Source organism: Chiloscyllium punctatum, chromosome 20 (assembly GCF_047496795.1).
Source record: "Chiloscyllium punctatum isolate Juve2018m chromosome 20, sChiPun1.3, whole genome shotgun sequence".
NCBI lineage: Eukaryota > Metazoa > Chordata > Chondrichthyes > Orectolobiformes > Hemiscylliidae > Chiloscyllium > Chiloscyllium punctatum.
Genome location: NC_092758.1, coordinates 17,205,965 through 17,230,168, shown reverse-complemented (window position 1 = coordinate 17,230,168; position 24,204 = coordinate 17,205,965). Strand labels below are relative to the sequence as shown.

The window sequence follows — 24,204 nt, the reverse complement described above, 5'->3', positions numbered from 1 at the left end:
AAAATTTACATTCATCTGAGATGAAAAAGTTCTCCTTATCGCAATAATAAATTGACATGCCATTATCCTGAGACAATGCCCTCTGGTTCAAGACTTCTCCAAGAGGTTTTCACCAAAGGATTTCATGGGACAAGAACACAACCACAAAAGATGATGTTTTTATTGAGCATCTTTTTGTGTTGAGCCTCACTTGTTTACCCTGGTCAGGTTTGCTGCTTCACTTGGGTAGCTTAGTTGGCCTGATTAGGCTTCACCCCTTACACTGTAAACATTAAACAACAAGTAGTAAAATTGCATACAATTGAGACTTCTTATTTTTCATGAAGGAGCCAAGTAACTGGAAAAGCTCGTACTCATCGGAGCTTGCAGGAAGCAGTCTAGCCCACCGGCGACATGTCTCACCTATAAATCAGATTTGTGAATACTGGCGTTTTCTCTTTTGGCTAAGAAAGTCATATCTGTGAATGTAATTCCAGTGGTCCAGCATGTTAATGAGTGTTCAAGTCTTGTCTAAGACTAATATTTTACATGTAACTAAAGCAACGATGTGAGTATGAAAGCTGAGCTAGCTGAAGTGGACTGGCATACTTGGCTAATAAAGGCACAGCGGCAAACACTTAAGGGAGTATTTCAGAGCATCCAGAATAAGTATACTCCAACAGTACCATGCCTGTGATGCTTCAACCAGATCTGAAGTGCATCAGTATTGCCGTATTGACTTGCTGTTTTGCACAGGCACACAGACAGAGTGCTTGTTATTCTATGTGGTGGTGGGGGTGTCAGGGTTATTTGACATCTTGGTGTATGGCACACCAAAACTTAACACCAACAGCATGTGATGACTGCCTGCATATTTATTGAATCAGATGGTCATGTCAGAAAGTGGAAAATGGGAGGGGGCTAGTCCTCAGTCCAGTCTGACAAGGGGTCCTGGTACTGTCTATCATAGGGTTCAATCTGAACCCTGTGGCTTTACCACTCTCAGTTGTCTACTTGATAACATAAAGCACCTCCCTATGCTGTTGAGGCCGCTCTGACGAGAAGATGTAATTGGGGCTGTGTAAAGTCTTATCATAACACATCCTCCTGGCATAAGCCAAGTGCGGTCACTAAGCACAAAGTTGTGCAGGCTTCTTGTTTGTCCTGCAAAATCAATTAAATGACTCCTAACAAGAAGTTCCTGGAATTAAGGATCAGTGATTATTTCCTTTCTTGAAAAAGAATCCACCCTGTTCTCAAGAACCTGAGGGATAAGGAAAGTGGAGGCCAATCAAAGCCAACACTGAAATCCTCTCATCCTAAACAGATTGAAAATGTTTCAGACACCAGAATAAATATTTAGCTTTAAAATCTTAGCTTCCAAGTCAGGCCCACCCTGTCCCTGTAACCCTGCATCTCCCATGGCTAATCCATCTAGCCTTCATATCCTTGAACACTGTGGGCAATTTAGCATGGTCAATTCACCTAACATGCCACCTTTGAACTGTGGGAGGAAACCGGAGCACCCAAAGGAAACCTACACAGGAACAGGGAGATCGTGCAAACTCCATGCAGACTGTTGCCTGACATTGGAATCAAATTCGGGTCCTGGGCACTGTGAGGCAGCAGTTCTAACCACTGAACCACCATGACGCCCATTATCTTGCTAAATTTATCCCAATACATCATGTCCTAATTATCTCCAGTCAGAGCTGTGAAATCTTTAAATAAGTTTTCTGCCTTGCTTGCAAGCAATGATTTTTCTTACCCCTGAGTAATGGCTTATCAAAATATTTCCCAGAAACAAACTGAAAACACACAGATGTTACTGGATTTATCTAAACCTTAATGATGAAATGTGCAGCTTGCGGAAGTTTTTTTCAGCAAATTGGATTCTATTGCCAATAAGAGCGCAGTTAGTTTAAAATTTGGATGTGTTCCATCACTTTTCATTAAATTTGCAACCCCAGTTGAAGTTTTCAGGCTGCGATTTTGGCTGTAAAAGATTTGGTGCTGTGTCAGTTCAAGTTTCTACTGGCTCACAAATTACAGATATAGCAAAGCATTGGATTGAATTAATTATCAGAAAGTCATCACACTGACCTTGCATAGGAGCACCTGGATCAATCTGTAGAGATTTTAGATCATTGGTTGTTTGTGATCTTAAGTCTGCATGGTCATTCACCAAAAACAGAGTTTGGTAGTTATGATGCCCAATATGAATTAGGTCTATGGTCAAATAATGGTTATATCACTGCATTAGTGATCCAGAGGGCTGGATGATTTATCTGTGGCCAATCCCGACATGTAGTTAATTAGATAAAATATGGAATAAAGTACTAGCATCAATCACAGTCACATTGAAACAGAGCATTAAAGGTAGCAGGATGAGTGAAGAGAGTAGTTAATAAAGCAGACAGTGTCCTTGGCGTTATTAATAGGGGAATAGAGTGCAAGAGCAAGGAGGTAATGATGAACCAGCATAAAACACTTGTTACACCTCAGCTGGAGCATGTGTACAGTCGTGGGTACCACAATAAAGAAGAGATGTGAATGCAATGGGGAGAGTGCAGAAGCAAATAACCTGAATAGTTCCAGGAATGAAAAACTTCAGCTGTGAGGATAAATAGAAAGCCTTGATGCTCTCTTTGGAGAAAAGAAAGCTGTGAGGAGATTTGATAAAGGCTATCAGAATCATAAGTTGGCTGTGGTTAGGGAAAAAATTTTCCCATTTGTAAAAGGAACAAGAATGAGAGGGCATAGCTTTAAAGTGATGTGCAAAAGAAATAAGAGTAATTCGGGTATAGAATGCACTGCCTGGAAGGGTGATGGAGATGGGTTTAATTGAGATATTCTAGAGAGCATTGGATGATTATTTTGATAGAAATATTCAACAAGGGTATGGAGAATAAGCAACAAATTGGCACTAGGTGATGATGCTCATTTAAAGAGCTAGTGCAGGCACAACAATTGCCTCCATCTGCATCATAACAATTTTGTGATTGTGTGAAATTGCTTGGTTGTGCTAATTAGATTGATTCACTAACATGGAAAAATAAATCTATTGCCCTTACTTGGTCTCATCTATATGTGACTCCAGGCCGAGAACAATGTAGTTGATGCTGAGCTTCCCAATAAAGGTCTGCTCTGCTTCTCAGTGAACATGACAATGACTCATAAGTATCACATCGAAATAACAAGGGACGGGCAACAAACGCTTTCCTTTCAAGTATACTCACATTCTGTGAATGAATAAACACAAATAACTATCCTGCATCTCCGACTTTCCTCCTTGTTGGAAGTTACCTACTTCCAGTGGCCAATAATTGGAATGAATCATTGGTCAGAAATCAATTTACTCAGTGTCTGTAACTGAATTGGAAAATTTGATGTGTGCAAGACATAAGTGGTAGGATAACAAATGTTTGAATCAAGGTAAGAAGGGATAGCATTTTAAACCCTTAGAAGAGAGGCTATTTCAAAAAGGTCAAATATAGCAGAAGCCAGTAATCTTCTCATTTGAAGAGTCATAATGATTGCATTAAGGTTTAAAGCATTTGTTCTCAACAACTTCCTGATGTTTCCCATGTTAAGTAGTTGGCTACATTTTATTCAGTCAATATCCGCTGCATTCAGAACGATAGAACCATCCTTTTCAAGTGTAAAATAGCGACACTCAAAGCCGTTGTCGTTCAAATGTCTTTCTGACGTGTACACTTTAATTACAGCAGTTGAAAAATCCAAAAGATGTGCACTATTTGAATTTCCTAACAGACTAATAACAAGACTTGGCATAGAACATAGAACATTGCAGCACAGTACAGACCATTCAGCCCTCGAAGTTGCACCGAACTGTGAAACTAATCTAATGCCCATCTAACCTCCACTATTCCATTATCATCCATATATTTATTCAATGACCATTTAAATGCCCTTAATTTTGCTGAGTCCTCTGCTGTTGCAGGCAGGGCATTCCATGCCCTTACTATTCTCTGAGTAAAGAAACTATCTCGGACATCTGTCCTATATTTATTACCCATCAATTTAAATCTATGTTCCCTCGTGCTAACCATCACCAGCTGAGGAAAAAGGCTCTCACTGTCCACCCTACCTCATCCTCTGATCATCTTGTATGCCTCTATTGTCACCTCTAAACTTCTTCTCTCTAACAAAAACAGCCTCAGGTGCCTCACCTTTCCTCCATACCAGGCAACAATCAGGTAAATCTCCTCTGAACCCTTTCCAATGCTTCCACATCCTTCCTTTAATGCAGCGACCAGAACTGTGCATAATACTTCAAGTGAGGTCACAGCAGAGTTTTGTACAGCTGCAATATGACCTCATGGCTCCGAAACTCAATCCCTCTACCAATAAAAGCTAATACACCATATGCTTTCTTAACAACCTATCAACCTGGGTGGCAACTTTCACGGATCAATGCACATGGACTCAGACATCTATCTGTTCATCTACACTACCAAGAATCTTACCATTAGCCCAGTACACTGTGTTCCTGTTACTCCTTCCAAAGTGAATCACCCCACACATTTCTGCATTAAGCTCCATTTGCCACCTGTCAGCCCAGCTCTGCAGCTTACCTATGTTTTTCTGTAACTTGCAATATCCTTTTGCACTGTCCAGAACTCCACCGACTTTAGTGGCATCCACAAATTTACTAACCCATCCTTCTATGTCTTAATCCAGGTCATTTATAAAAATGACAAACAGCAGTGACCCCAAAACAGATCCTTGCGGTACACCACTAATAACTGTATCCAGGACGAACATTTCCCATCAACCACCACTGTTTTCTTACAGCTAGTTAATTTCTGATCCAAATTGCTAAATTACCCTCAATCTCATGCCTCTGTATTTTCTGCACTAGCCTTCTGGGGAAACCTTATTTTAGCTTTACTAAAATCCATATACACCACACACCATGTCTCTACTCCCCTTTTTGAAGAAGGGAACAACATTTGCTATCCTTCAGTCTTCTGGCACTATTCATATAGACAATGATAACAAAAAGGTCAAAGCCAATGGATGTGCAATCTCCTTCCTAGTTTCCCAGGGAATCCTAGGATAAATCCCATTCAGCCCAAGGGTCTTACCTATTTTTACATTTGCCAGAATTGCTAACACCTGCGCCTTATGAGCCTCAATCTTGTCTAGTCTAATAGCCTGTATCTCAGTATTCTCTTTAAACAATGTTGTCTTTTTCCTTCCCCATCCATACTGACAAAAAATATGCATTTAGTACCTCTCCTATCTCTTCAGACTCCACGCACAACTTCCCACTACTGTTGTTGACTGGCCTTAATCCTACCCTATTCTGGATTAGTGGTGCTGGAAGAGCACAGCAGTTCAGGCAGCATCCAGGTAGCTTCGAAATCGACGTTTCGGGCAAAAGCCCTTCATCAGGAATAAAGGCAGTGAGCCAGATGCTGCCTGAACTGCTGTGCTCTTCCAGCACCACTAATCCAGAATCTGGTTTCCAGCATCTTCAGTCATTGTTTTTACCTCCTTAATCTTACCCTAGTCATACTTTTATTCCTGACATACCCATAAAAACCTTTAGGGTTTTCCTTGATCCTACCTGCCAAAGACTTCTCACGCCCCCTCCTGGCTCTTCTTAGCTCTCCCTTTAGGTCCTTCCTGGCTCAATTGTAATGCTCAAGCACCCTAAGTGAACCTTCATATCTCATCTTTACATAAGCCTCCTTCTTCCTCTTGACAACAGATTCAACTTCTTTAGAAAACCACGGTTCCCTCACTCAACCACCTAGTCCTTGCCTGGCAAGTACATACTTATCAAGGACACGCAGTAGCTATTCTTTGAACAAACTCCGCATTTCAATTAGATTAGATTACTTACAGTGTGGAAACAGGCCCTTCGGCCCAACAAGTCCACACCGCCCCGCCGAAGCGCAACCCACCCATACCCCTACATCTACCCCTTACCTAACACTATGGGCAATTTAGCATGGCCAATTCACCTGACCTGCACATCTTTGGACTGTGGGAGGAAACTGGAGCACCCGGAGGAAACCCACGCAGACACGGGGAGAATGCGCAAACTCCACACAGTCAGTCGCCTAAGGTGGGAATTGAACCCGGGTCTCTGGTGCTGTGAGGCAGCAGTGCTAACCACTGTGCCACCGTGCCGCCCACTAACCACCCGTGCCGCCCATCCCCTGCAGTTTCCTTCCCAATACTATGCAACCTAAATCTTGCCTAATCGCATTATAATTGCTTTTTCTCCAGCTATAACTTTTGTCCTACAGTATATACCTAACCCTTTCCATTGCTAAAATAAATGTATTTTGGTTACTGTCACCAAAATGCTCACCTACCTCTAATTCAAACACCTGGCCTGGTTCATTACCCAGTACCAAATTTAATGTGGCCTCTCGTCTTGGTGACCTATCTACATACTGTGTCAGGAAACCCTCCTGCACACATTGGACAAAGACTGACCCATCTAAAGTACTCGAACTACAGTGCTTCCAATCAAAATTTGGTAAGTAAAAGTCCCCCATAATAACTACCCTGTTACTCTTGCTCCTATCCAGAATCATTTTTGTAATCCTTTCCTCTACATCTCTGGAACCATTTGGAAGCCTATAGAAAACTCTCAACAGGGTGACCTCTCCTTTCCTGTTTGTAACCTCAGCCCATAGTACCTCAGTAGACGAGTCCTCGAACATCCTTTCTGCCACTGTAATACTGTCCTTGACTAACAATGCCCACACCTCCCTTTCTTTTACCTCCTTCCCTGATCTTACTGAAACATCTAAACCTAGAACTTGCAACAACCATTTCTGTCCCTGCCCTATCCATTTCTCTGAAATGGCTACATCAAAGTCCCAGGTACCAACCCATGGTGCAAGTTCACCCACCATACTCCGGATGCTCCTGGTGTTGAAGGAGACACACTTCAAACCACCTTCCTGCCTGCCAGTACAGTCCTGTGACCTTCAAACATTGTTCATGACCTCACAACTCTCAACTTCTTGTACACTGGAGCTACAATTCAGGTTCCCATCCCCCTGCTGAATTAGTTTAAACCTTCCCAAAGAGCATTAGCAAACTACCCCCCCCAGGATATTGATAACCCTCTGGTTCAGGTGCACATCATCCCATTTGTAGAGGTCCCACCTATCCCCCATAATGAGCCCCAATTATCCAGGTACCTGAATCCCGCTCTCGTGCACCATCTCTGTAGCCATGTGTTCAACTGCTCCTTCTCCCAATTCCTCACTTTGTGAGCACGTGGCACAAGTAACAAACCAGAGATAACAATTCTGTTTATTCTAGCTCCAAGCTTCCACTCTAGCTCTCTGAATTTCTGACTTTTCCTACTTTTGTCATTGGTATTTATGTGGACCACAACCTGGAGCTACTCCCCTCCCCTTAAGGATCCCAAAAACATGGTCCGATGAAAATAGATACACTTTGTTGAATAGATACATTTTTGTCTCGTCCTCATCAAGCCATTTGGAAGGAAATCAGTGAAATGGGAACAACATTTTATTTGTTGAGGGGAGAAATTGCTTTTTTCTTATTCACTCAGATGAAGTAATCACTGGCTAGGCCAACATTTATTGCCTATCCCATTATTTCCCAGAAAGCAGTTACGAGTCAACTACATTGTAGTCCACATTGGTCTCACATGTACGTCAGACCAGGTAAGGCTGGCAGTTTCCCTCCAAAAAAGACATTAGTGAACCAGATTGGCTTTTCCCAACAATGGCAATGGATTCATGGTCATCTGTTGATTCATAATTCCAGATTTTTAATTGAATTCAACTTCTACCACTTACTGTGGCCAGATTTGAACTCAGCTCCCCAGAACATTACCTCAACAGGTCTCTGGATTAACAGTCTAGCAACAATAGGATGATGACATCAGTGAGTATGAGGGGACATAACTACAAATTGAGGGGTGATTGATTTAAGACAAATATCAGAGGCAGGTTCTTTACGCAGAGAGTGGTATGGGCGTGGAATGCCCTACCTGCTAATGTAGTCAACTCAGCCACATTAGGGAGATTCAAACAATCCTTAGATAAGCACATGGATGATTTTGGAATAGTGTAGGGGGATGAGCTGAGAATACTTCACAGGATGGCACAACATCGAGGGCAGAAGGAAGGGCCTGTTCTGCGCTATATTGTTCTATGTTCTAATACCACTAGGGTGTCATCACCTCTTATGTTGATTGGGTGGTAAATGGACTCTGTTCACTGTTGTGCTATGGAGAATGCACCAGTTGGATAAAAATGACCGACAGTTAGCTATGAAACTTTCAGTTAAAACTAGGCAGGTTAACTCTGATTGTGAAGTCATTGTTGTGAAGAATGAATCAGAAAATGGACACTTCTGTTTTGGTTAAGGTGAAACAGATGCAATGTCTGCACATGTGCTATCTGCTTGTCAAGAACCAGGGCTTATATATCAATATATAAAGCCTCAAGTGCATGCACATGCACCTCCATGCAAGTCTGAGTGGCAATGTTAAATTGGTTGTCAGTGTAACTCAAAGCCGACTTGACAACAATCAGTACTCCCCTGTCATACAGTGTAAAATGTTGTTTCGATTCACATTGATATTCATAAGAATGTCCTGATACGAGCAAAATGAAAAGCTTTGACGATACGTGTATTTTTTTCAGCAATACTTAATTCTGCACTACCAAACAAATATTAATGACAATGTCATACCAGACTGGATACCAGAATAACATTAGAAGTTCAGAGGCTAAACACAATCGAATGTTTTTTTCTTGATTAAAGTATGTCCCCGGGCAATTGCCAATCACCGGATAGGAAATAGCTTCTAACTAGAATTAAATATTAAAATATCAGATTATGATATTTTCATTTTAGTCAGTGCACCTAGAGAGCCTTGGTTGATTATTTGGATACAAATGATGTGCAAGGATATGGGGAAGTTGAAACATTTCACTTAACTTATTATTTCATTTCAAAGCAGAGTTTAATTAATAAGTCAAAATGAACAAATAACAGTAGTGCTTTCATGTACTATTTCAGTTTTAGAGTGATTTTAGATGGAGTTTCAGTTGCTAAAATTTGAATGAACAATTTATATATATTTTAAAATTGTTTGAGTAGTACAAGATAAAACGAATCATATTGCAAACCATCATTACAAACTTCTCATTAGAACAAACCTTTACTCTGGTATTAGTTGCAATTCGAAAAAAAGCTCAAATATTTCGTAACATGATCCTTTGCTATGAATTACAATACTTTTTTGCACAAGTCCATCGTACTGATATTTAACTGAATGTTTGAACTGACAGGCTATTGTTAGCTATGTTTTATTAACTAATTGCCCATTCCTACTATTTCTATGAAACTCCTCAACAGCTTAATGCAAAACTTTGTAAATAAAATCATGCAACTTTTACACGAGAGAATAATGCTGACAAAAATAAGTGGAAAAGAATGGACCAGTAATCCATTTTTTTCCACTTATTTTTGTCAGCATTATGATATATATTTCGCTGAGTGTTCAATTCCTTACCATAGAAAATGAAGTGTTTAAATCTTCATTCAGTACTAGCCTGCTTTAAATTTGCTTCCCTGTCAGAAAGCCAATCATTGCATATGAGATCCACTTAGCATCATTGCAAACAGTCGAACGACATTCGGCACGCAAATTCATCAAAGCATTTTTTTTTCAGTTGGATGCATTCTTAACAATGTTCACGTGGTCAATTTACTATAATGCATGCATATCTTCATTGCTAATATGTTGGAATGACTTTTCTACCAGGTACAGGTTACCCCTCTTAGTAACAAGATAAGAAAAATGATAATTAAATTCCTTACTGCAGTCGCATCTCTTCCATCCACCACTGTTAAATCTTCTAGGAACCAGACCGCCTGCGTCATGTATTTCTCTTTAAGCCCATTAGGTAAAATTTTCAAAAAGGTGATCTGAACCTCTTCATCCCTGGTAACTAATTTAGGAACAGAAAGATGCATTGCAGGAAAGGTTAAATTATCAAAACCCCTCAAAAATTATGTTTTGAGATAGCTATAATTTAGTGCACAGATAAAACAGTTTACTGTTTTAAAGAAAAAGGAAGTTTGCCCATTTCATTGACTACCTGTGAGGCACAAGCAGTAATCCTCATTTCCTTCAGATACCTGTATTTGCAGGACGTGCATCAGCTTTTCTCCTTTCGGAGTGAAAACATTCTCCTGTAGCATCGCCTTCCGTAAGTTTGCCATGCCCGACACTCATGGAATGAGTTGGCACTCTCCTCTTGCCTCAGTTCAAAAGGTTTATTTGGCTTTTATTCCCTTTCAAAGAGTTGACAATCACTTCAGGCTGATCGGCAGCCGTACAGAAAACTGCACTAGCCTGAGAGAACGAAGGCAAGGAAACAACATGTATTCAACGTTAAAGTGATAGGACCTATTAACAATCCCTTAAAATCTCAACAGTGAAGTAGAGTCTGTGACTTGCTTTGGTCAGGAGGGCAGTGAGTAACCTAAGATCACACATCAGTTGTCAAAACCAGGATGAGACCTGTGTGAGTAGAGACAGAAACTGAAAGTGGGCTGATGGATGGCGAATTACTTTAACCTGATTCTTGATATGGCCAGTACACTCCGGGGACTCTATCTAGCCCAAATCAATCAAAAAAAAATTTTTTTTAAGCCAGAGCACTTAATGCAGGCGCATGGTGTCAATGGTGGAGGAGCAATTAGTTTGAAATAAACTAAATTTCCTGGAACGTAAACAGATGGCCAACAGCAGTCTAGACTTTTAACTCTGGCCTCAGAGGACTGCAACAGTTAGAAGTATGGGCTGTTAACGTGACAGAAAGGCGCTTTTACATTCAAAGTTAGGTTACTATAGCAACCTTCTTACCCACTACCAGGCCATTAGTGCTAGATTATAGCTGTGCCATTAAAGTCTGATAAACCAGTTATATCTGACAATTTAAAGGTTTGCTGAAAACTGAGTGCGTTTTTTTTCTGTCACCACTAATAGGCTCATGGCATTGATCCACTGCTATACCATGACTCATACAATCCATTGCCTTCTTTTTTAAAATAAACATTTACAGCTATTCCATCACAAATGAGAAATATTGTTATATTCCTTGGTAATGTAGCATGGCCTTCTTTCCAGCATTGCTCTTCACTGAAGAGACATATGGACAATAATGCAGGTAAAAGGATAGGAAATTGGTCATAAATTTGGCTCTAAACCTTTCAAGCATTGCATCTTCATCAGAAGTGTACATGGTTAGTCCCCGTATTGCCATGGAATGAACTGGCTACCTGCCCTAATGGAGCACATAACATGCTTGATCATTATCCCAGAATCATACAAATGATGCAGAATGAGGCCATTCAGCCCATCGTGTCTACACTGACTCTCCAAACTAGCATCATCACTTTGTCCCATTCTCTTGCTTTGTTCCCATTCCTTTGCTTGTTGTTCCAATTTAAATAATGCTGCAACGCCCTCTTGTGATTAAGACATAATGCTCGGTTTGTAATTCTGTATTTTCAATGTGGTATCAACAATGGAAGCTCAAAGGAGTTCAATTGCCTTTGGTAGATTATAATCTACTCAGAGAGTCAAGTTGCTGTGGCAACACATATATTAGAATCTGGAGCTATGGATACTGATGGTAGAGACTCCAATGGTTGACCAGGAATCTTACAGAGGTTTATAAAATCATGAGGAGCATGAATAGGGTGAATAGCCAATTACGTTTTCCTGGGGCAGGGGAGTCCAAAGCTAGAGTGCATAGGTTCAAGGTGGGAGGTGAAAGATTTAAAAGGGACCTGAGTGGCAACTTCTTCACACAGAGGGTGGTGTGAGTATAGAATGAGCTGCCAGAGGAAGTGGTGGAGGCTCGTAGAATTGCAACATTTAAAAGGCAACTCGATGGGTATATGAATAGGGAGGGTTTAGAGGGATATGGGCCAAATGTTGGCAAATGGGACTGGATTAATTTAGGATATCTGGTCGCAGTGTGGATGATTTGGATCAAAGGGGCTGTTTCCATGCTGTACATCTCTATGACTCTATTACTCTCCCACTCTTGCTGTTTACCAATGGTATTTGTTGGAAAGATTTGCCTGTTGTGCTCATCTGTCATTTTTTGTCTTCATTCATGGAATGTGGACGTTTCTGACTAGGTCAGCATTTACTGCCTGTCCTAATGGAGCAGATAGCAATTCAGAGTCAACCAAATTACTGTAGGTCTGGATCACTCATAGGTCAGACCAGGTAAAGACAGCAGCTTCCTTCTTTAAAGGACATTAGTGAGCCATGTAGGTGTTTCCCCAACAATTGGCAATGGATTCATAGCTATCATTAGACTGTTATTTCCAGACTTTTATTGAATTCAAATTGCACCATTCGCCATGGTGAAATTCAAGTCCAGACCCCCAGAACATGACCTGGGTCAATGGATTATTAGGCAGCATCCAAGTAGCTACTTGGATGCTGCCTGAACTGCTGTGCTCTTCCAGCACCACTAATCCAGAATCTGGTTTCCAGCATCTGCAGTCATTGTTTTTACCTCTATTGATTATTAGTCTACTGATAGTACTGACTGACTACCTTGCCATCAAATCCTGGGATTGGTGGGAGTAGAGGCAAGGGCACTGTCTACTGAACGACAAGACTTCCCTATTAACTGGAATGTTGATGATTGAATAAGGAGATGAATATGGGGATTTTCTGGCATTTCCTTTCTTATGCCATCAATTCACATATTTTTCCTCCATTATTCTTCAACTTGCAGCATATAATCCTATTTCTTTTCTGCAACATCAGCCACTTCATCTGATCACCTTCAATGACGGTAACACATCTACTATACATTTTTATTGACTAAGAGTCAATGTAACCATTTTGGCTTTTGCTCTGTCTCACAAGCATGATGGACAGAATAAACAGGTGACATTTACATAGGCATGAAGAATGAGAAGACATTTTATAGCACATATAGACCTCTGTGACTAAATGTTCTTATTTTACACTGCTTAGTTTAAAAGAAGATAACTCCCCTGAATCCACCCTAACTTATTAGATGTTTTAAGATAGGCAAATAACTGAGATAAGTGGAAGTTTATGATCTCTCCTAAACAATTTAAGGAATAAAATTTGGACATTTTGGCTGTTTAAGCATTCTGCAAACTTCAACAAAATTATGACCAAATTTTAAACTCAGCTCTGCTCCCTACACTATTCCCAGACCTTTAATTCTTATTAAAATTATTGAGTGAAATTACCAGAACATCAAATTAAAATTATAAAATTATAATAAAAAATAATAGTTGATCATTTGGTTGCTTCAACGGTATTTAAGTGATGTTTTTCACAAGTATTCTACTTCAAAGGGTGATCCATTTATTTTCTTTTATTTGGTTAGAATGTTGTGAAGATTTTTGCAAATAATCAACTTCTACCCTGAAAAAGCCAGATAGTGGTGTCAGATCAAACGTGGTCCCCAATGAGTTGGAGCATATTTAAAATTTGGCCTTCTATTCAAGTGGCATTGGATTGGTCCTATCCACGCGGATTGCTGGATCATTAGTCCAGAGACTCAACAATGTTCTGGGGACTTGAGTTCAAATCCCACATTGGCAGATGGTGGAATTTGAGTTTGATAAAAATCTTGAAGTAAGAGTCTAATGATGATCATGAATCCATTGTCGATTGTTTGAAAAACTTCACAGATGTCCTTTAGGGAAGGAAACTGCCTGGTCTGGCTTACATGTGACTCCAGACCTATAGGAATATGGTTGCCATGACATGGAGATGCCGGTGTTGGGCAGGGGTGTACAAAGTTAAAGATCACACAACACCAGGTTATAGTCCAACAGGTTTAATTGGAAGCAGTAGCTTTTGGAGCATTGCTTCTTCATCAGGTGGTTGAATATGGTTGACTCTTAACTGCCCTCTGGACAACTGTGATGTGGAATTGCTGGTGTTAGCCTGGGGTGGACAAAGTCGGAAGTCACACTTCACCTGACAAAGGAGCAGTGCTCTGATAACTTGGGATTTCAAATAAACCTGTTAGACTATAACGTGATTGTGACTGGTCTTGTGATTTCTGACACTGGGCAATAATGCAATAATTGCTGGCCCAGCCAATGATGCTGTCATCCCATGAATGAATAAAAACAAATATTCCTGTGTGGTTGCAACAATGGGTATCAGCCAGATCCAATAGAATCATATTGGCTGGTCAGACTCAACCGAGAGATAAAGTTACACTGAACTCAATTACCTTTCAAGATAAGGGGGAATTCACATCAAAAATCCTTTCAGTGATTAAAAAAGCTTGAATAGATTTCATGATTGGATAATTTGAACATGAAGCACAATATTGATGGACGGAATTTACCCTCCCTGCTGTGGTGAGCGTAAAGGTGAAAAAGGTGACAAGATATGACGAGAGTGAAAAAAATCAGATACTCGGCAATACGGCAAGTTTTCCTGAATTTCCCCTTAAACGTTCGTGATAACTTCAGAATCTCATCCTTGAGCGATGTCTACCTTATTTCCATCCACTTGTATTTCATAATACCCCCAATTCACCACATTTATACCCTACTTCTTCTCCATAAAAAGTACTTCAGCCTCTCTGGTAATGAGATTCCCTGGTGATTGCATCCAACAACTTGGACACATAATGAAAGAGATGAAAAGTGGAAAATTGTTTGAGAAAATTTATATTCAGCCCTTGATGGACCGACACCAAGAAATTCACTTGCTATCAGACTTTGACTGCAAAAGGGAAAATTCAATCCAATGACATTAATTGAAGAAAGACTTGAATTTACCTAATGAAATAACCATTAAATCCTTTCCGCAATTGGAGTAAAGCAAGCTTCTCATCACTGTCGTGATGTTTAGAGATCACAAATTATATATAACATGATCCAACCAATGGCAACCAACTATGTAGTCTGATTTAATGATGTTGGTGGGAGGATAGTATAAAGGAAATTGCAAAATGTCTGTACTTCAAATCATATCCTAGTATCTTTAAGAGCAGGGACTGGGTTTAATGTTCATTTTAAAAAGTGCAGACACTTTACTGATGGATTGATAATCCAAGTTAGATTAGGAATAGGTTTGTGAACCTTCAACCTTCTGACTCAGAAAGCACTGAGCTAAGACTCACACTTAATGACCCAATGCTTTCTAATTTCATACTTTATGTTTCTTTCAGATATGAGATATGCATAGAGCCTCAGAATTACATGGGTCATACCTGAAAACATGGTTATCTTTGCTAAAGGAGTAAATGGTGAAGAACTATCACTGATTTCTTTCCCTTGCAATCGGCAAGACAAAAAAAACTCGCTGACTCCAAAAGTTCCTCTGTGCCTAATCTAACCTCTAGGAATGATGAGCCTAGCCCTAAACTTTGGAATTCCTTCCCTACATCTCCCTGTGTCTCTCACTCATTCTCTTTCATTGTGATACTTCATAAAACCTTAGTCTTTCACCAACATTATGGTCTGTTGTTCTAATATTTCCTGAAGGGGATCTTTGCCAAATTTTGTTATTTTTATTATTCACTCATCGGATGTGGGCATCTCTAGCTAGGCCCATACTGCTCAGGGGGGTCTTAAAAGTCAAATACATTCCCAGGTAAGGTTGGCAATTTTCTTTCATACAGGTTATTACTGAAAAAAATGGGTTTGTCCAACAATCACCAATGGACAATGGCCTCATGGTCATTATTAGACCCTTTTTCAAAAATTTGGTTTATTATTGTCACACATATATAATTACAGTGAAAAGTATTGTTTTGCATGTGGTACAGACAGATCATAACATACAAAGATTGTCGAGTGATCGAACAGAGCAAGGAATCACAAGGTTTTGCATCTTCAGCCTGATGGAAGAGGTTGGAAGACATTATAATTAGGGTGGGAGGGGTTTTTGATGATGTTGATTGATTTTCTGCGGCAATGTGAAGTGTAGATGGAGTCAATGGATGGAAAGTTGGCTTGTGTGATGATCTGGGCTGTGTTGACAACTCTCTGTAGGTTCTTATGGTCCTGGGTATAGTAGTTGTCATATCAAGCCGTGATGCATCCAGATAGAAGGCTTTTGATTGTGCATCTATAAAAATTGGTGAGGGTCCTTATGGACATGCTGCATTTTCTTAGCCTCTTGAGGAAGAAGAGGTGTTGTTGTGCCTCCTTGACTGTTGCATCAACGCGGGTGGTCCAGGACAGATTGTTAGGAGAAAGTGAGGACTGCAGATGCTGGAGATCAGAGCTGAAAAATGTGTTGCTGGAAAAGCGCAGCAGGTCAGGCAGCATCCAAGGAGCAGGAGAATTGACGTTTCGGGTTATCGTCACTCCAAGGAACTTGATGTGCTCAAACATCTCCATTTCAGTTCCATTGATGTAGATAGGGGTGTGTAGTCCTCCTTGCTTCCTGACGTTGGTGATCAGCTCTTTAGTTTTGCTGACATTGAGGGAGAGATTGTTATCTTTGCAACATGCCAACAAGCTCTTTCCTATATTCCGGCATCATTGTTAATATCCGGCCTACAACGGTGGTGTTGTCAATGAACTTGTAGATGGAGTTCGTATGGAGTTAGGTTGGCCACACGGTCATGAGTGTACAGGGAATACAGACCCTTAATTCCAGATTTTTTTATTGAATTCACACCATCTGCATGAAGGGATTTGAATCAATGTCCCCATATCATTAGTTGAGTTTCAGGATTAATAGTCTAGTGATAATACTGCTAGGCCATTGCCTCCCCCTATTTATAAAGCACATAGTATTCTAGCATCGAGTAGAAGAGCAGGGAGGTTATGATGAACTTCTGTAAAATACTAACTGGACCTCAGCTGGAGCTAGGAAGAATGTGAAAGTATTGTGAGAGAGTATAGAAGAGGTTTATGAGGATGGTTCCAAGGATAAGACACATCAATTATGAGCAGTCAGAGATGAAAAGACTAAGAGAAGATTGGGGATAGAAGACTTTAAGTTGTGTGGTGGATCAGCAAAGAATGGCTATGAAAAGACTTCTCCAACTCGTAAGCAGATCGAGAACCAAAGAACACAGTTTTAATTTGTTTTGTGAAAAAAGCAAATCAGGGTGAGAAAAAAACTTATTTGCACACTGAATAGTTAGGGTGTGGGACACCTTACCTGGAAATGTGGCATAGGCAAGTTCAATTGAGACATTCAAGAGGGCATTGGCTAACTACATAAAAGCAATGTACAGGGTGATAGACAAAGGGCAGGGGACTGGCATACAGTTAAAAAGCTGAAAGTGCCAGTGCAGATATGATTGGCTGAGTGGCCTCCTTCTGCATTCTGTGGGCGGCACGGTGGCATAGTGGTTAGCACTACTGCCTCACAGCGCCAGAGACCCGGGTTCATTTCCGCCTCAGGCGACTGACTGTGTGGAGTTTGCACCTTCTCCCCGTGTCTGCGTGGGTTTCCTCCGGGTGCTCCGGTTTCCTCCCACAGTCCAAAGATGTGCAGGTCAGGTGAATTGGCCGTGCAAAATTGCCCGTAGTGTTAGGTAAGGGGTAAATGTAGAGGTATGGGTGGGTTGCGCTTCGGCAGGTTGGTGTGGACTTGTTGGGCCGAAGGGCCTGTTTCCACACTGTAATGTAATCTAATCTAATCTAAGAGTTTCGTGATAAACCAGTGGCACTTTCATTTCAATTTTGCTATGAATCAGTACAGAAATAATCTGATTTATTGTGCTGTTGCTCTTACTTTTTTTTATTATGATTGGGTTTTTAATCTCAGAGGGCCAGGCTCAGTGATGTGTTCCCACTTCTGTAATCACTATAGCTGCATGCTATTTTCCATTCCTGATGCAAATTCAGTACATTAAAGTTAATAGATGAAGGAGCATTTTTTTTTAAAGGGAAAATAGATGTTCCATTTTGTATAGAGTGCTGAACTGAAAATGTTGCCAGCAACCCAGAAAGCACTTACCAGGTCTCTTTCATTAGATTCCACATTAATAATTGTGGTTTCACATACCACTGACAAATAAATCTATTCTGTTGGTCCACTAATCTCCAATAAATCCTAAAATCTTCAACTTTTGTTGGATATTATTCTCTAAATAAATTTTGAAGATGATATCACTGGTAAATCTGGCATTTACTGTTTGTTCTTGGTGACACCAAGGTGGAGGGGAGGTCATGTTGAACATCTGGCATGCCTGACAAGCTTGCTTAAGTTACTTAATGAATTAATGGGGAGGTTTGGTGAGGCTAATGTGGCTGGAGTGTTCCATGTAGATTATTAAATGGCATTTAATAGCTTACCTCACAATAAACTTGTTAGCCAAATTGAAGCTCATGAGGTTAAAGTGGCAGTGGCTTCATGGATGTAAAATTGGCTAAGGAACAAGAATAAAGGTAAAATTTCTGGCTAGAGGAAGGTCTGTGGCTCATATTAGAACTATTACTCCTTTTGAAATATAATAATGCTCTGCAAATAGGTATATTGTGCAAAGTGTTGCAATTTGCTTATAACACAAACACAGAAAAGTAGTAAACTGTGAGCAGTCGACCCTTTTCACCAAGATCTCAGCTACTCTATTGCACTGACTTCCCCTGCCACCAACTCTCAGTTACATCAACTATGTGGACACAAATTATTCATGCCTTACCAAGTCTTGACAACAGGGCAAACCATGAGTCATCCTGGTCAAGCATTGTCTGGGCCAATATACACAGTTACATGTGACCTTCTTTATCAAAACATTCTCTCACTCCCTGATCAGAACACATAATGCATGATTTCAGCATATTCATGTCATGGTTAGTACTTGAACCTTACAATTATACAATTTTATTGAGCACTGGGCTCAGTCCAGCCTTTGCTGGTTGTTCCTCACATAGCTAGCTTAATGACACCATCTTACTTTGCTTTCCATATGCTTTAATATATTTATTTCAACAACCATTGTCTCCAATAACAATTGTCTCCTGGGATCAGCTAACCCAGTTGTCTGGACAGCCAGTCTGTGATGCAGAATGATGCCAACAGCACAGATTCAATTCCTGTACCAGTTCAGGCAACCATGAAGGTCCCTCCTTCTCAGTCTTACTGCATGGTGACCCTCAGGTTAAGCTCACCACCAACTGTCTCTCTCTCTCTTACAAGAGTGCAGTCCTCTGGGGCTATGATGACTTTAATTGTTTACATTACATGAACTCTCTTTAATATGGACTTTGACAGGCAGCTTTATGTTTGGACTGTCACACAGACTTGATGTAAATAATCTGTTACCATCAATCATAATCTTTCAGAAGCAAAAATAAATTGCTGGAAAACTCAGCAAGTCTGGCAGCCTCTGTGAAGAGGAATCAGAGTTAACATTTCAGGTTGAGTGACCTTTCCTCAGAACTGAAGATAGCTGGGTTAATGTTGGTTTTTATGAAGAATGTAGGGTGGGAGGGGGGTGTAAGATGTAAATTATAGGTGGAGATAAAGCCCAAAGAGAGAGAAGAACAGTTGGACGGACAAAGGAGTGGATAACATTCAGGCCAAGAGGGGTAAATAGCTATTAATGTGGACTGTTTGTAGCTAACAATGGGTTGTGTGTAATAGCAGATGATGTGATAACAAGGCTTGGAGTGTAGGGATAAGGGAAAGGACATGGGATAGCTCAAGCCCTAAAATTGTTGAACTCAATACTGAGTCCAGAAGGCTGTAGAGTTCCTAAGTGTAAAATGAGGTGCTGTTCTTCCAGCTTGAGCTGAGCTTCACTGGAGCAGTGCAACAAGCCTGAAACAGTTGATGACCCAGGAATAAGGTGGTGTATTGAAGTGGCAGGCAACTGGAAGCTCAGAGACTTTTTTTGCAGACAGAGCATAGATGTCCCTTTTTTAAAAGCTATAATGCAAGGTACTTGGTAACATCCTAATGGGTTGACCCTGAACTTTTTCCACTGCCTTCACATCATTCTTTTTGTGGGATCTGCATTGCAGCAAATTACTGGGGTTTCTTCCAAAACCTCTGCCTGTCGGTAATGAGGGCATTAGATCTCATGGAACATAGTCACATGCAGTTTTCACTCTAGCATGGATCCGTATCTCCATTTTTCCAGTGTCTGTTTGTCAAAATCCTGGGTACGCCCTCCCTCACAGTACTGTGGGTGGATCGACACCACATAGATTGTGGCAGCACAAGATACTGGCTAACCTTCTCCAGTGCAATTTGCAAACTACTGCAAACTAGATGTTTTTAAACCTTAATAAATTCTCTTTTTTTACTTGAAAATGACATTTTGACAGGTCCGAATGAGTAGATTCCTAGAATTGTAGCAATGGAAAAGCCTGTTCAGCCCATCAGGCTCACTCTGTCATTCAGGTAAAAAGTGGTTGTCTCTCTATTACGCTCCATTTTTTGTCATGGCTCCACATCCCTTGTAACCCTTAGCCAAATAATAATCCATTAATCTAAGCCATAAAGACATAGAGTCCTGCAGCATGGATACAGGCCCATTGGCCCAAACTGGTCTCTGTGTACCAAAACGTTTGGCCAGGGAAATTTGCTCGAACTGCTTGTGAGGATTTAAACTATTAAGGTGGGGGAGGTGGGGGTGGGGGTGGGACCCAGGGAGATAGTGAGAAAAGAGATCGATCTGAGACGGGTACAGCTGAGAACGGAAGTGAGTTAAACAGTCAGGGGAGGCAGGGACAAGGTAGGACTAATAAATTAAACTGCAATGCAAGGGGCCTAACAGGGAAGGCAGATGAACTCAGGGCATGGTTAGAAACATGGGACTGGGATATCATAGCAATTACGGAAACATGGCTCAGGGATGGGCAGGACTGGCAGCTGAATGTTCCAGGATACAAATGCTACAGGAAGGATAGAAAGGGAGGCAAAAGAGGAGGGGGAGTGGTATTTTTGATAAGGGATAGCATTACAGCTGGGCTGAGGGAGGATATTCCCGGAAATACATCCAGGGAAGTTATTTGGGTGGAACTGAGAAATAAGAAAGGGATGATCACCTTATCGGGATTGTATTAAAGACCCCCTAATAGTCAGAAGGAAATTGAGAAACAGACTTGTAAGGAGATCTCAGATATCTGTAAGAATAATACGGTAGTTATGGTAGGGGATTTTAACTTTCCAAACATAGACTGGGACTGCCGTAGTGTTAAGGGTTTAGATAGAGAGGAATTTCTTAAGTGTGTACAAGACAACTTTCTGATTCAGTATGTGGATGTACCTACTAGAGAAGGTGCAAAACTTGACACACTCTTGGGAAATAAGGCAGGGCAGGTGACTGAGGTGTCAGTGGGGGAGCACTTTGGGCCCAGTGACCATAATTCTACTCATTTTAAAATAGTGATGGAAAAGGATAGACCAGATCTAAAAGTTGAAGTTCTAACTTGGAGAAAGGCCAATTTTGATGGTATTAGGCAAGAACTTTCAAAAACTGATTGGAGGCAGATGTTCGCAGGTAAAGGGACGGCTGGAAAATGGGAAGCCTTCAGAAATGAGATAACAAGAATCCAGAGAAAGTATATTCCTGTCAGGGTGAAAGGGAAGGCTGGTAGGTATAGGGAATGCTGGATGACTAAAGAAATTGAGGGTTTGATTAAGAAAAAGAAGGAAGCATATGTCAGGTATAGACAGGATAGATCGAGTGAATCCTTAGAAGAGTATAAAGAAAGTAGGAGAATACTTAAGAGGAAAATCAGGAGGGCAAAACGGGGACATGAGATAGCTTTGGCAAATAGAATTAAGGAGAATCCAAAGGGTTTTTACAAATACATTAAGGACAAAAGGATAATTAGGGAGAGAATAGGGCGCCTCAAAGATCAGCAAGGCGACCTTTGTATGTAGCCACAGAAAATGGGGGAGATACTAAATGAATATTTTGCATCAGTATTTACTGTGGAAAAAGATATGGAAGATATAGACTGCAGGGAAATAGATGGTGACATCTTGCAAAATGTCTAGATTACAGAGGAGAAAGTGCTGGATGACTTGAAACGGTTAAAGGTGGATAAATCCCCAGGACCTAATCAGGTGTACCCGAGAACTCTGTGGGAAGTTAGAGAAGTGATTGCTGGGCCTCTTGCTGAGATATTTGTATCATCGATAGTCACAGGTGAGGTGCTGGAAGACTGGCAGTTGGCAAATGTGGTGCTACTGTTTAAGAAGGGTGGTAAAGACAAGCCAGGGAACTATAGAGTGGTAAGCCTGACCTTGGTGGTGGGAAAGTTGTTGGAGGGATTCCTGAGGGTCAGGATGTACATGAATCTGGAAAGGCAAGGACTGATTCGGGATAGTCAACATGGCTTTGTGCGTGGGAAATCATGCCTCACAAACTCGATTGAGTTTTTTGAAGAAGTAACAAAGAAGATTGAGAAGGGCAGAGTAGTAGATGTGATCTATATGGACTTTAGTAAGGCGTTCGACAAGGTTCCCCATGGGAGACTGATTAGCAAGGTTAGATCTCATGGAATACAGGGTGAACTAGCCATTTGGATACAGAACTGGGTCAAAGGTAGAAGACAGAAGGTGGTGGTGGAGGGTTGTTTTTCAGACTGGAGGCCTGTGACCAGTGGAGTGCCACAAGGATCGGTACTGGGTCCTCTACTTTTTGTCATTTACATAAATGATTTGGATGCGAGCATAAGAGGTACAGTTAGTAAGTTTGCAGATGACACCAAAATTGGAGGTGTAGTGGACAGCGAAGAGGGTTACCTCAGATTACAACAGGATCTGGACCAGATGGGCAATTGGGCTGAGGGAAGTGGCAGATGGAATTTAATTCAGATAAATGTGAGGTGCTGCATTTTGGGACAGCAAATCTTAGCAGGATTTATGCACTTAATGGTAAGGTCCTAGGGAGTGTTGCTGAACAAAAAGACCTTGGAGTGCAGATTCATAGCTCCTTGAAAGTGGAGTCACAGGTAGATAGGATAGTGAAGAAGGTGTTTGATATGATTTCCTTTATTGGTCAGAGTATTGAGTTCAGGAGTTGGGCGGTCATGTTGCGGCTGTACAGGACATTGGTTAGGCCACTGTTGGAATATTGCATGCAGTTCTGGTCTCCTTCTTATCGGAAGGATGTTGTGAAACTTGAAAGGGTTCAGAAAAGATTTACAAGGATGTTGTCAGGGTTGGAGGATCTGAGCTACAGCGAGAAGCTGAACAGGCTGGGGCTGTTTTCCCTGGAGCGTCGGAAGCTGAGGGGTGACCTTATAGAGGTTTACAAAATTATGAGGGGCATGGATAGGATAAATAGACAAAGTCGGGGAGTCCAGAACTAGAGCGCGAGGTTTAGGGTGAGAGGGGAAAGATATAAAAGAGACCTAAGGGGCAACTTTTTCACGCAGAGGGTGGTACGTGTATGGAATGAGCTGCCAGAGGATGTGGTGGAGGCTGGTACAATTGCAACATTTAAAAGGCATTTGGATGGGTATATGAATAGGAAGGGTTTGGAGGGATATGGGCAGGCGCTGCCAGGTGGGACTAGATTGGGTTGGGATATCTGGTCGGCATGGACGGGTTGGGCCGAAGGGTCTGTTTCCATGCTGTACATCTCTATGACTCTATGCTAACCCCATTTCCCTGCACTTGGCCCGTATCCTTCTAATCCTTTCCTATCCATGTATTTATCCAAATGCCTTTTAAATGTTATCAAAGCACCCACCTTAACCACTTCTACTGGCAGCTCATTCCATATGCATACTACCCTCTCTGTAAAAATGTTGCCCCTCAGATTCCCCTTTATTCTTTCCCCTCTAACCTTCAACTGATGCCCTCTAGTCCTTGATGCCCCAACCCTGGGAAGAAGACTGAGAGTTCCAATTGCTCTGGCAGCTGCAATGTTTTGCTGGAGAGTTCCCAGTTGTCTATCTTCCTTTGTGTGAAACAGTGCTCTCTCATTTCATCCCTGAAAAGCTTAGCTCTGGTTTGACAAACTAATTTGGTTGTTCCACCAGAACGATAGTCTCTTAATATCTACTCTAAGAAAACATTTTACTGTCTCAAATTTGATAGATCACTCCATGATCTCCTCGATACAAAGGAAAGGTTATGTACCCCACACAGTTGCTGCTGCCCTCAAGTGAAATATAGAAGCAGATTTATTGATAAGCGTAGTTTGATTCAATTCAATGGCAAAGCGCCCGGAATTCTATATCATTCAAGTGTTTTTCTCCTTTGTTGCCAATCCCTAA

The 24,204-nt window shown here is 41.1% G+C and overlaps 1 protein-coding gene across 3 annotated transcripts in view; it reads right to left on the bottom strand.

Annotated features, from left to right (window-relative positions):
* Positions 1-10,688, bottom strand: part of LOC140491939 (exocyst complex component 1-like) — a 42,754-nt gene extending 32,066 nt beyond the window's left edge. For 2 of the 3 annotated variants that reach the window (XM_072590426.1, XM_072590424.1), the window contains exons 1-2: positions 10,119-10,688; positions 9,838-9,968 (exon numbers count right to left, since the gene is read on the bottom strand). In XM_072590426.1, coding sequence (XP_072446527.1) covers positions 9,838-9,968; positions 10,119-10,242 — 255 coding nt within the window. In that variant the 5' untranslated portion in view covers positions 10,243-10,688. The remainder of the gene's footprint in view (positions 1-9,837; positions 9,969-10,118) is intronic. The other variant, XM_072590425.1, reaches the window with a different exon arrangement.
* Between the last annotated feature and the right edge of the window lie 13,516 nt (positions 10,689-24,204).